Raw genomic sequence first — 14227 nt, 5'->3', positions numbered from 1 at the left:
AAATAAATAAATGGACAATCATCAAATCCAGATTCGAAATTAGAACATTTGAATCTGGAACGGTTTCTGATATTTTAATTTCTTAACTCCATTAAACCTTTTGAATTCTTCAAATAAATTTTTGTCTCTGCTTAAAAAAAATAAAAAGAAGTTCTAAGTATATCTGTATTAAAGGAACAAATTCCTTCATTGTATCTGAGTGGAGTTTTCCTTCATTTTTTTCTAAGATCTTCGGACATTGGTGCCTGCAGTAAAGACAAAAGGTTGAAGCAATTTGCCCTTCAATTCTAATTTGTGTAATTGTATTCCTTAATAAGAATGTGCCTCCATTTTTCGTTGAAAAAGAAAAAAGAAAATGGCATTTTGTATACAAACCATTAAATACCTGAAAAATATTTCGCAAACCTTCATGACGAAAGTGCTAATTTCAAACATTAACTTCGAATTCTTTCAGGGAAACCTAAAAAATTAGAATAAGAAATCTTCAAAAATACTCATGTATCATATTAATTAAAAGATGCAGCTTTGATATTTTTAAAATAAGGAATAACTGAAAAATAATTGTATATGCGCAATACCTGTGTTGTGCGAGCCGGATAAAAAACATTGAAAAGTCATGAAATATTATTATTTATTTTCTTCCGAAATATTTCAGAGGAATTTTTATTCTTATGGTTTTATTCCATTGTCCCAGAACTGGAGAGCGAAAAATAAAGGAATAGTCTTAACCTCGTAGATTAATTTAAAGCGGGTGTCCTTTTAAGGACAATAATTAAGAATGGTTTGGAAAACATTATTATTTTTATGTTATTTAATTTGTTTATACGAATTTGAAGGATTGTTTTCAAGTATGGCAATTAACTGCGAATAAGTGCGTAGCTCTTCAAGTTTAGCTTAGTTTTTGCTAACAAAGCTCATAATTTATATTGATTGGTTTAATTCGCTTCCTCTCGCAATGAGATGCGCAGCCTTTTTGTAAGGTAAAGTACGTGCCATTACACTGACATCAAAAGAAATCCATGATTTGCTGTACAGCCAATAAAATTAAATCCCGACCTTGCGGAAGGTGGATCGTAAATCTCTTTCTTTCGGAGACGTTCAAACCTGAAGTACGGAACTACGCTAATTGCGCGCTAAAGATCACCAAGAATCCTTTCTTAATGGCCACTGGGAGGTCGGACTTCTCATTAGGAAACTTTTTGGAGACACCGCTACCTTTACTACCATCTATCTTTCGAATTCCCCTTCCTCTTTTCTTTCTCTCTCCTGAAACTTTCGTCCCGTTTCCACTTGCACCCTCTATTACGCGCTAGTCTGTAATTACACTAGGTGGTTATTAAAGCAAGACTCGGGACTAAATTGTTGATGCTACGGTGAAGGTATTAAAACCACTTTTCTTTTTAGTGGTAAAAATGTTGGGTTTTTTTGGCCCCCTCCCGCACATTCCGATTTAATGGCGACCTCGCATGCATTAATGTTGCGCTCTGCTTAGTGCAACCCTTGTCGTTTCTTATGCTAGTAATTAGTGGGGGTTGCCTAGTTTTTCTTTTGAAAAGACCTTTTCTTAATGATTGCGCTCTTCGTTCCCGTGTTTCGTCTTCAGTCCGAGCTACGGTAAATGTTCGGTTCGATGGACTCTTTCCTTTTGTTTATGCGCTTAAAATTCTTTTGTTTTCTGAAAAGCTCTTTTTCTTATCTTTTTATCTAAATGAATTTCTTGCCAGGCACCAATTTCAGTGGAGCTGTTACTTGAAATAAGTCCTTGGCGTGTACGATGAATGAGTTGCTTTTGTCAATTAAAGTTCTCTTTCTTAATTAAAACCAGTTGTTCAATGTTTTTTTTTAAGTGGCACTAAAAATTAAATGGATTGGTGCACACCGAGTGAAGAGTTTTTGCTTCCCCCTTTGCTTTTGTTTTATAATTACGAAGCAAATACTAGAGTCTTTCTTTGAGACTGTCTCAAAAAGCCTTTAGAGAGGAACGCAGCGTAATTCTAAACCCCACCCCACACGCGAACAAACTTCTTTTCATTGTCTTTCTTAATTGCAAATTTTAGTTTCAAGCTGTTTGGGATTCATCGCCATAACTTAAAAGTGTGTGATTAATAAGTTTCCGAGCTTAATTAAATTAAAATAATCAAAAAAGCGTTTAATCAAAGTAAATGAAAAAGGTGTAGCGTAGTTATTAAAGACTGTCATCATTAATTTCACGGCAATAGACTATTAAATTGTACATTTCACTTTAATTTTTTTAATGTGAGTTGTCTGACTGTACAGAGAAGCAAGATTTCCCAGTCACAAAAGCGTGTGTTATCCACTGAGTAGTTTTCCTATAAAATCCATGTTAAAAATTCTTCACATCTTTGAATACTATTTGCACATACTGAAAGTAATTTTTCTGATTCCTTATCCATTTTACCACGATTTCTCTTTTATCATTCTTTTATAAATTCTTTTAATGCTTTTCCAAACTGAAATTTAAACTGTTCGCTCAGTTGAGTCAGATTTTAAATAAGCCAGTGTCGGGGCAATACAAATTTTTAATTAAATGTAAAAAATTAATTACGATTTTAATTTTCAAATTTGGAATAAACCAAAGATAATGGAAACGAGTATTGTGTTTAAATAATCCAGCGAAATTAAAAGAAGAGTTCATAACATTAATTTATTTTCAAAAGGGATGAGGTTTCGAAGTAGTGGTGTATTATTTTCTAACAATGAAATTTATTATTGGAAATAGTGTTTGAAGTTAATTTACGCTTTTTGTAAAGGCCTACATACATTAAAGTTTCATAGAAAATATCATGCTTGGAATGGACTTTATAAAGTAAGGTATAACTCTGCGCTTTTTTTTTTTTTTTTTTTTTTTTTATTTATTTATTTATTTTATTTTAGTTATTCTGCTATATGTAGGGAAACACAATTATTTTTTTAAAGGGAAGTTTAATATTTTGTGGCAGATTTAAAATAAGCTGTTCTGCATATTCTAATATAACTGATTTTGACAGAAGGTTATCGATATAAAACTATATTTAAAAGATATGTTTCTTACTAAAGAAATTTTTTTAAATACAGTTTGGGAACGACTGAAACGTGAAGAAAGAGGCACAAAACACAAAAAAAAAAAAAAAAAAAAAAAAAAAAAAAAACGCGATGAATTTTGAATTTTTAAAAAAAGTAAAACATCAAAATGAGTTCGATTAGAAGCAGCAAACTTGCAAAAAGTTATGCCTTTGTAAAAGGATCGTGTAAAAGATTAGATTTCGTATTTAATACAAAAGATTTTCTTTTCTTTTCTTTTCTTTTTTTTTTTTTTTCTTTTTCTTTTTTTTTTTTATTTGAAAATGCGAAAACATGAATCTCTGCGTCATTTAAAACGATTCTGTGATTGGACTTATGTGTTTACAACCAATGATTGTAAAAATAAAAGAATAAAGCCTGGGTAATAATCGAAATGACTTCCGACGAATTTTTGGAATGCGAGTATACCTCTTTCGAAACTCAGCTATCTAGGAGGAGATGATGTTACAAATAAACAGACGCGCACAGATTTTAATCGTGTAGACTAACGGGCAAGCCCGCCAGATGAGCGGGCTGCGGCCAAAGTAAAATTTATAAGTTTATATATATATATATAGCAAAATTTATGTATACAAAGTAAATTTATATGTACAAAATTATAAGTTTATATATGCATAGGAAAATTTCGAAGCCAAAGCAAAATTTATAAGTATATATATTAATTTATAAGTTTCTATATAAATATATATGCATATTTGAAAAGAAAATGCATAAAAACATTTCGGTATGAAATGATTCGGCTTTATTTTGGCTTGAATAACTTCAGTTTTATCTTAGTCTTGACTCATTGCTTTACTAAATAATCTTTCTGTAAATATTTACAGAGATATTACAGATTTTGTGTGAATACTTTAGAACAACTGGATATCAAATGGCCTTGCTTCTTGGTGTCTTACAGTAAGACACGAATATTCCTCATAAACAAGCAGCTTGAAAAAGCTACATAAAGTATTCCGTGACTGAAAATTGGTTGCGGAGTTAAATTCCATTTTTTCTTCGGTTTCTGTCCCTGTAACTTATTAACAGTCATACGGAATGCAAGCCTGATAGAAAACTGTCTTCTGTTAAGCTGAAAAGGGAGATTTGAATCCGAAGGCAAAAGTTCAGTACGTGGAATGAAAACTCTTGATCCAACATTCTGTTCAGAATTGACTTCGCAAAATAAAACGTTTCGCATAATTATATTCCCAATAAGCCCTGTTTCACTGCAGAATCCCACAGATGGATTTAGCTTTTGTAGAAGCGTAACTATAACTCCAAATTCAAATTAAGACTATGAGGTGGCATTCCAGAAGTCCTCAAGCTGTGTATAAAATCTAGCTGATACGTGTGTTGGTCTTCTTTATCATCACAAGTAAGCCAGTCTTCATAGTAGTGTGCGAAAACTTGACCTGGAAGTCTGGAGACAATTTAACTAAGTTTCAAAGCGTCTTCATTCCTTGGCCACAAAACTGGCAGAGTCTTGTAAGTCGAAGTCATTGCTGCAACCGAATAATTCTTCTACTATCGATCTGTTGACCACACACAAAAATGGAATTTCAATTTGACGTCTTCTTTCAAGGCACTGTCATTAAAAAAATATTTCAGTATGAATGAAATCCTTTCGAGTAAGGAGGATAGAATAAATGGAGTAAGTCTCCCGCGAATGTCTTGTGCAATGAAAACGAAACCATGAAACGTCACAGTATGACGTAACGACTCATCGTGGCTTCTACCGTAAGCAGATTTGTGGTTGGATTTGTTTACATTTGAATCGGCGTTTTGTACATGCTAATTATTCATCACTGAACGTTTATAAGTCTCTCGTTCTTATTTTAATATTTAAAATATTTTCTGCAAAGTTCATAGAAAAATCACAAGGACTGCAAATAACTCTTTCAAATTTAATAAAATCTAGGTACCTGAAAATGTGTAAATGGTAACTATGACACAAATGTATACATTGTAAAATTGTGGCTCGTTAAATTATTGCGATTCCTAAATGCTACCTAATTCCAAAATTTTAAACATTTAGTTGGCCCTTAATTTTGCTGGTCACACCGGCTCTGGCATCAGCTCTGATTAGATCTAGGCTAACGTAACTGCTGCCTACCCCCCTAAAAAAATCTGTTCTGCATGAACATTCATTTTTAAGGACTCGAATAATTCGATTAAATGAGTCTCTCTTCAAATTAGAAGGTAAATATTTAAAATTGCATGTGCGATTTAAGTTTAAAATAATAATTGTCAAAACGTTTGAATAGTAAAAGATCTAATAAAAGTCTTATAACTGCCATAATAAAAAAACAAAATCTAAATTGCATAAAAGTGAGCAGAATCCTTAGGTTGCTATCACACATCCGTTTGTTTCGGGAGAACAACTGTTTGGAACAATTTTTCTGCTTTGTCACAACAGCTGATCACCATAGGTCACTTTGGGATTAACACAGGGAAACTGGTTCTCCCAATTACAAACAAGCTGATAGCTGATTAATTGAAACGAACAACTTGCAATTTTTTTCAAAAGGAAGGAAAAAATCGTGCGTCTTTCTTTCAATACTAAACCAAGCAGAAATATTGTCCGAAACAGTTGTTCGTGTGAAATAAATGCGTATGTGATATGGGCCTTAAAAGTACTCAATAGAATCTCTGGGTTCTTTGAAATGCAGTTTAAATATTACTGTCTAAGAATAGTACACACGTAGTCTTAAAGACTACGAAATCATTCAAAAATTATCACCTAAATGTGTAGTTGAAGGTTAAAGGAATTATAGAATAATATTATTCCAGAAGATTGTCCTAAACTAACGTTAAATATGGATTTAAATACCCAAAATCGAAATATCCAAAATAAACGCCAGCTTGTGAATTCTGTCTGTATGTACATAAAAGAGGGCCTTTATCGCAGCAATGTAGCATTATCCTCAATACTGTTGTTTTGAATTCCCCAATATCCATTTTTCATTTTCGCTTGTTTTTATTACGTGAAAATAAAGGGCATAGAAATAAGAGATCTTAGCTGGTATACAGAAGTAAAGTAGCTCTAATAATAAAACATTTTTACGTTTTGATTGGCCAGTAGTTTGGTGGAATTGCTCTTAAAACAGTACGATTTTAATGTAATCCATCTTAGAAGAGTATGGATACAGTGTGGAATATTTTACACAGAACTAAAGGAACAATAAAATAGGAATCTAGAATTTCATTATCAAACAGTTTATTTCCGTATCTTTATTCAGGCTCTCATTTGAAGGCATCTAATTAACTAAACTTGGGAGTGAATTTTAAATTAGACTTTGCCAAGCAAATGTAATTTACATGTTCCATCCAAGTGCATTAAATTAATTTGCAGTTGAGGAATTTATTTTAAATAACGGTTTTAACTTCTATTAAGTGCTACATCATTTTGCTTTCTATTTCGTGTTGTAAGATTTTACTTTATTCTAACCATTTATTTTTAGTTGGACTTTACTGTTTCTCCTGATTTCAGTTTCCTGCCGAAATGTAAATTTTGTATGACATAGATGTAAATTTTAAACGTGTTTCAGAAGCAGTATTTAAGCTGCGGTTCAAGAGCAAAAGTAGTAGTAGCGGACTTAGTTCCGATGTTTATGCTGTGAATTTAAAATTAGCTCTCTGGTTCGGTGTTTGACACCTTTCAGTTTATACTGATATTCCTCGGGTCGGCTTTACTGTGTGCAATCGATTTAGCTTTAGTTTAAACTAAGGAGCTAGTCATTAGATTATCTTAATTTACTATTGAATTGTACATTCTTATTTTTTCTGTTACGTAGCGACATGTGGTGGTGATTTCTGAGCACGAAGTTTGTGCATCTGTTTTTAATTTGCATTTAATAAAACGGTTTTTTAAACCTTTCTTCTACAGTATTTTGTTCTTAAAGGCACAGCGATAATTTCGTCTTAATCTTCAACGTAGGGTTTAAGAGTGTATGTTCTCAAAGAATACACGCAAACTCTACAGTGTTTTCATTTTAAAAAGTAATATATGTATACATATATTCCAAACATTCTTTTATTATAAATTAAAAGGTTAAAATTTTTAACATTAAATTTAAAGTGAATTTTAAGCCATTATAAAGTCGATTTAAAACCATTTAATTTCAGGTAAAGTGATATGCTTTTCTGGATTTAAAAAAAAATAAATAAAAATAAATCGTGTTAACATCTGTTTAATATTGTCCTTGAATAAACCATTATCGAAATTAGAACACACGACATGTAAATTTTTTTTTCCTTTGATATTATTGGCAAAACATTTCCTTCGCTTTTCACTTTCCCTATACAAACGTATCGGAGACAGGACTTTGTCTGTGTTTACCCAGCCTAAAAAGAACCCCTCCCAAATACGCCTCACGTGTCTGGAAGGGCCATCATTAGGGCTCACGTTGAAGTCTTCCCCTTCACCGTCTTTCTCCTCGAATCGACAAGAAAGGGAACATCGTTAGACTTTTCTTTGCTCGACAAACTTCAGGCCTGCTTTTGACTAATGACGCCGCCATTGCCAAAGCCAACATTTTCGTCATCTTCAAGCACTGACTGACGAGGTAGAACTTTTACAGGAGGACACGCACTCGTTGTTGGTATCTATCTCGTTCAATAAAGCAAAAAAGGGGTGGGATGGTAGGGTTTCCATTGTTGAAGAAATTCTGATGTCGTTGAGACTGCTTTATCCACTGCGTTGTGTTGCAGTTTGTTGCCATTTTTGATGAGGTGCTTGAGTTTGGGAATGAGACTTTTTTTGTCTTAAGTGGTTTGTTTCGTCAAACCGCAAGGTTAAAAGTGAATTTTGCACGTAAATGTTTCCTTGCATGTGTATCTTATGAGCGCTTATTTATTCATTTTTTAATCTCTCTCTTCATATTTATGTAAAAGAAGGTATCATATATCTAAACTCTGAATATTTGCAAATGTTTAGGTTTTTGCGAAGTAACTTTTGATGATGCTTTGCTAAAAGAAATCTTATTTTCTAGGCCTAATAGGAAATATAAAGTTATATGCATGTTATTCATACTCATTTATTTGAAATACACAAGATAATTTATCTTATAAATCATCGCTTTCTATCCATCGTAATACGTGAAAATGCTTCCCACTTAAGTTCTGCGCAGTATTTAGATAAATGTTATACAATGCATAATTCAGTGGTTAGCTAAAAGACACCATACTTAAAATATAATCGTAGCGTTTCCCATCAGATACCTTCAGTCAAATGTCATCGCTATTGCTAAATCAAAAATTCTTTTGTCGAATATTCATAAATTATATCTATTATTTGTAACCGTCTTATTAATATAATTTTATTGCATTTATACTAAAATAAGAATTTTTTCATAGACCGTATCGGTAAAAAACTCCAAAATTATATAGTCATTCTTCTTGAAACTTACTCTGTTTCATGTAAAATGTCCTGATGTTGACTTTCAATATTTAGAACACTAGATCTAAAAAATTGAACATCATAAATCTGTAAGACAGTTCGCGTTTCCATTAAAATTAATTAAAATTTGTTAATCTCTGTATCATTAAGATAATTGACAGAAAGGAAAATGTGCAGAAAATGGGTAAAATGCTAGAACGTTGTAATGGGAAGGCAGAAGACCAGAATTAACTTGGAGCGTGCTACAACGAAGATGTGATGACAACACAATAGTGATAACTGTATAAAACAGCTTTCGAGAGACGCATCAAACTGGTGCTGATGATTAAAACAAGCCAATGCGATTCAATCTTTCTGTGTGTGTGTTATGAAGACAAAGGCTGTAATAATTCCTGTAAAGAAAGAAATGAAAGTATGGGATATGTTGACAGTTCAACATTTCTTATTTGTAGACCGTATGGAAACTGAATTCCAGTCGCTAGCGAAGATTCAGAAGCAGTTTTAATTATGTAATAAATATAGTTTGATTGCATTTTCCAAATTAGAGTAATTTTATCTATTTTTGTTTAACTATGATAAAAGTGTTCTTCCTTTTCTTGTTATATTAGTAACTAGAAACTAAAAGATTTTTTATTTCTCTAGGTCGCTCCACGAGTACTGATGATTCTAGGAATAACTCGTTATCGGGCGAAGATACTTATGACGTTGTTCCAGATCTAAGCGGCGAATATGAATATCCTCAGTCGACGTCTGTCGATGATATCCGTCCCGGAGAAGAATATGATGAGCCCTGGGAATGGAGTGTGGGCGCACGGCTCACCAGCAGCCTCCAAGTGTCACCGTCCTCCCCGGGGGCATTATCCCTAGATACAACTGAAGACAGAACATACTCCGAACCGGCCGCTGGAGCGTCCAGTGAATCGCTTTTATCCGATTCGGAATCGTGCTGCGACGAAGACGAGATGACAGCACGGCAAAGACGCCTGTATGAGACAGCCTTCGACAGTCGCGTCAAGCGGGATGCTGATGATTTGGACAGGCTAATGCAAAGCCCAGTCCTGCAAGGTGATCTCTTCAATAATAGTCGAGCGGCTGGGGAAGGTGGACAAGTTGTAAGGGCAGCCTCTCGGTCATCTTTCGGTTCTACCAGTGGCAGTTCAGCTTCCAGCACTCCAACTCATCAACCCATGGTTATCGCTCGACAGTCGCCTCGTCAAAGACATCTACCGCTTCACTTTACACCCACCGAAAGGAGGAAAGTGACCCTTATTCGCGATCATCTGCCTAGGTCGTCTTCCCCTCAAGCACGACTCCTGAACACTGTTGAACCTAAAGGCTTCGTGCAAAGTGAACTAAACCGTAACGGGGCCAAAGTTGTGAATTCTAGTTACGAGCGTAAAATATCATTCAATAACCAATGGGATAATGTGTCCCGGTGTTCGTCAGACAAGAGCTCAAGCCAAGAGTCGATGAATGTTGTTGATCCGAAAGATGAGTTTAGGTTATCGTCGAACAACAGCAAAAACGAGCAGAGAAACTTTTTGCTTGCCAAGAGTGCCAGTCGTGACAATCTGGTATTTAGGGACGATCGACGAAATTTAACAGCTAGTTATCCGACCAACTGGAAGGAACTGACGAACGCGAAATTGGAAAATTCGAATGGTTATCAGAAAAATGTTCAAGACATTGTTTTCCAGAAAGATGACAGCCAAGATGATGGGATGTCCTTTGTTATGAAAAAATCAGCTAGTGGTCATACAGGTGTAAAGGTAAAAACAATTTTTTTTCTCGTTCTAAATTTTTTATCTAGTTTGAGGTTTTCTTATATATTTATTTTTATTATAAATTGCCTTTTTTACAGATATTTGTAATTTTTCTGTTCTATCTGTTTCTGTATTATCCATTCTTTCCTTACAGCGGTCAGTATGTTATTGACATTAAAAATTGTGCTATAATCTCTCTCTGTTTTATGATATTTTATCTTTCTTTTTTTTTTATTGAATATTTTCAGTTTTTAAAAAAGTGCTTCTTTTAAATGTTATTGCAACATATATTAAATGATTTCATATGATTTAAACTTAAATAATGATTATTTTAATGTTTCATCCCGTGTGCTTAGCCTTTGAGATATCATTTTAACATTCCATCTCAGGTAATAATTTGTTAATTACTTCTACTATAATTATTAATATTTAGTATTATTCTAATGCAGAAATTTAATATTTTTTAGATAAATTACACTTTAAATTGTTTGTTTACATTTTTGTTATTTAACTGAGATAAATTATTAACAATGTACTTTTTATATCATGTATGGTATACTAGCCGCTTCTCTTAAATTTAGCCTCGTAAAATAGTTTTTATAAAAAACAAAAAGTATGTAATCATTTTAGCGAGTCTAGGTAGTATAATTTCATAAGGTCCACCTAGTGTAATTTGCTAAAAATATTTGATGATTTTAATAATAAACTAATTTTTTTTAATTGCACAAAATTAAACAATCGTCCAATCCAACGATTCTAGTCTTAGATGCAATAGAAACTATGCAATAAGCTGTAATAAATACTAGAGCTGATTACATAATTTCTTACTGTAAAAAATTTTTTTAATTATGCTCCGAAAAGGACTGGAATGAAAGAAAATGCTTTAAAGCAATTTTTTTTTCTAGTAACAATTAAATGGGAAGAATAAAAAAAATATTAACTCATTTCTTTCAAATTTTCATTTATAATTTTCATATTATTTTTGGTATGTTCTTCTATTTTTAGTCTATATTTTCAGCACTGATGTTGGCTTAAATATGGATTTTTTTTTTTTCTTTTTTTTAAGTTGAAAGCGATCATCATTATATTAATTCTGCAGAAAAAATTTTTTCTCTCTCCATGTATTTGCAAAGCAACCTGACGAATCTTTCTAAAAGCATATCGAAAGTATCAAAGAACCTGAACGGTAATATCGTTAAGATATAGGATAAGGATAGACGATAGGATAGGGATAGATATCGTATAGACGTTATGAATGTCGAAGAATTTACTTTCGAATTATAACACGGACTCAATGAGGCTAGATAATTGCACCTAAAAGTTTCATATTGCAATAATAATAATTAGAAGAAGGATTTGTCTTCAAAAAATGAAAAAGGCAGTTATTAAAAAAAAGACTATGTATCACTTATCAACCGTATGGCATTAGAAAAATATTTTAGAAATTACGCAGACACACACAATATCCTCCCAAAAAAGGATTCTATATTCGTCATGTGAAAATATTAAAATATTTTATAAATTACGCACACACACACCAATAAAAAAGAGAGAGAAGAAAGAAATTTGCAAGGATTCACATTTTAATGTCGCACCAGAGGATTTATTAAGGTTCCTTAAGCTCTCACTTAGCATGTATCGCAAGTTACCAATCTGCTCTTGGACGCTCTGCTCTTAACCTTTTTTCGTCTTTTTAGTATTATTATTAAGCATCGCTTTCATTTATTTATATTCGCTGTATTACTTCTTTGAAAATTAGCCACTACAGCGGCCAGCCGCCTTAAATAATTATCATAAAAAGTGAAAAAAGTGTATAATGATTTTAATGAGTCCAGCTAGTGTAATTTCACAAGAATGTTTACTATGTCTAATTAGTAATCTTATAGTTTAAATGCGTTTTTATTTAAATCAATCAGATTAATAAGTAGGACAAATATTTTTAAGAACTGATTGTATCACTTTTAAATCGATTAGTTTGTTACTCAGTAACCTTGCAGATTAAATCTGAAAATTAATTATCTTACTCTTCATTGAATGGCAACTCCTCGGTGTGTGGAGAAAATAAATACACTGCTGGCTATTAAAATTGCAACACCAGGAAGGAATGATCTGACGAACGTCAAAATCACATGAAAGGAAGAACAGGTTGGGATATGCTAATGATTAGTATTTCAGCGCATTTAGATGACACGGGAGGGACAAACGACATCTGCAACGCTGCATAAAAGAAACGTTCTGTAGTGGATTTCTCATTCGGAAAGTGCTTTGTAAGATTGGAGGTTCCTCAGAGAAACGTGCTATGCCTCGAATTAGGAGAGAAAATGCTTACCACAAGTTTCGAAATTCGACAGAGGCAGGATCATTGCGTATCCAAAGTGTAGATTAGTGTTCCGTGATATCGCCAGTCGCACTGGTCGACATCTGACCACTGTAATGCGAATAGGGAATCAATGGATTACTGAGGGTCATACTGAACGGCATGTTTGATCTCAACGCCCTTCCATGAATAACGCCAGAGAGGACAGACATATTGTGAGGTCAGTTCTTAAAACCGTACAACCACATCACGGAACTCTTATGGTTCGTCGACGTTTGCAACAGCGTGGACTATAAGCACGGCGATCGTTACTGCGCTTTCCCTTGATAATGCACCATAGAGAGAGACGGCGAGTCTAGTGCGCCAAACCACACAGCTGGATACAGGAGCGGCACAATGTCGTCATTTTAGACGAGTTCCGGTTCTGCATGCAGTATTCTGATGGCCATATACATGTCTGGAGGCTCCGAGGATACCGCATGTCGCCTGGTTGCATTCGATATTGGCATAGCGGCCCTGCACCTGTTGTGATTGGTTGGTTGGTAACGGAGGACGGGGACGCCTGATGTTTAGCAGAGGTAAACAGGCATATGTCCCGCGCTCTCGACTAACCAGGAACAACTCCCTGAGGCCTCAACAGGCCTCTTCGGAGCTTTCTAGGATCTTAACAAGAGCATTTAAATAGCCATGCAAGGGCAGATTGCATTTGTTTTACTGTTTTGACATTTGTTGTCGCAATTTGCTATGGTAATTTTGCATATTCATAATAAAATTCAAATAAAAATACAAATTAAAACTACAGTTACAAAATAATAGGATTAAAAAACAAACTCTTGCATATACAAAAGAGAAAACGTTAAATACATGCTGGAAACATTTGACTGTACAATTATTTGATAAATGTCTGTAATAGGGACTTATGTAAATTTTAGGAGTAGACTTAATGTGTCTGCGGATGTGGAACTACGTGCTGTGGGTACACGACATGCATATCTCCAGTTCGGATTGACGGTTATTTGAACGCAGATCGGTACATTTCTGACGTCTTACGTCCAATAGCTGTGCCCTATCTTCGAGGCCTTCCAAATACCATCTTCCAACAAAATAATGCGAGACCACATGGTGCACGTAGTGTTCTGACCTTCCTCGATACGCAAGGTATTCGATTGCTGGCCTGGCTTGAATGGTCTGCAGATCTGTCACCCACTGAAAACATCTGGTCATAGCTTGCTGAGAGACTGGCCCGCCACCGCCAGCTAATACGATTGATGAAGTGTGGCAGAGACTTGCAGCAGCATGGAATGAATTGTCCGTTTCTCTCATCTAAGCCCAGTTCGATTCCATGCCTAACCGGGTAAAGAGCGTTTTAGCTGTCAGGGGTGGCAGCTGTTTCTACTGATTTCGCACTCCTGTAAACCCCCAAATTGCTTAGAGATTTAATCATTTTGTCTTCATGCCATACTGTTTACGTGCAATAAATATCTTTTTTGTATTTGCTTTCCTTCATGGTGTTGCAATTTTAATGGCCAGCAGTGTAATAAGTATGCTGCTTGAGGCAATGATAACACGTTGCTTTCAAGAAGCCAAATTGGCGGATTAAAATTAAAAGATCTTACATTTGCCGAATGGCAACAACTAGCGCGCGGGCAAAAAGTGTTTTATTTCGAACATTGTTACCACTTTTCCTTT

At 34.2% G+C, this 14227-nt stretch overlaps 1 protein-coding gene across 1 annotated transcript in view; it reads left to right on the top strand.

Annotated features, from left to right (window-relative positions):
- The window catches only part of LOC118185763 (uncharacterized), an 831500-nt gene that overhangs the window by 682739 nt on the left and 134534 nt on the right, over window positions 1-14227 (top strand). Inside the window, exon 4 of the mRNA XM_085810777.1 lies at window positions 9101-10227. Within this exon, the coding sequence (XP_085666903.1) occupies window positions 9101-10227 (1127 nt within the window). The remainder of the gene's footprint in view (window positions 1-9100; window positions 10228-14227) is intronic.

This window comes from Stegodyphus dumicola, chromosome 2, assembly GCF_044657685.1.
Source record: "Stegodyphus dumicola isolate Sdum_Otavi_A_Nest chromosome 2, ASM4465768v1".
NCBI classification, from domain to species: domain Eukaryota; kingdom Metazoa; phylum Arthropoda; class Arachnida; order Araneae; family Eresidae; genus Stegodyphus; species Stegodyphus dumicola.
This window is presented reverse-complemented; position numbering and strand designations above follow the sequence as displayed.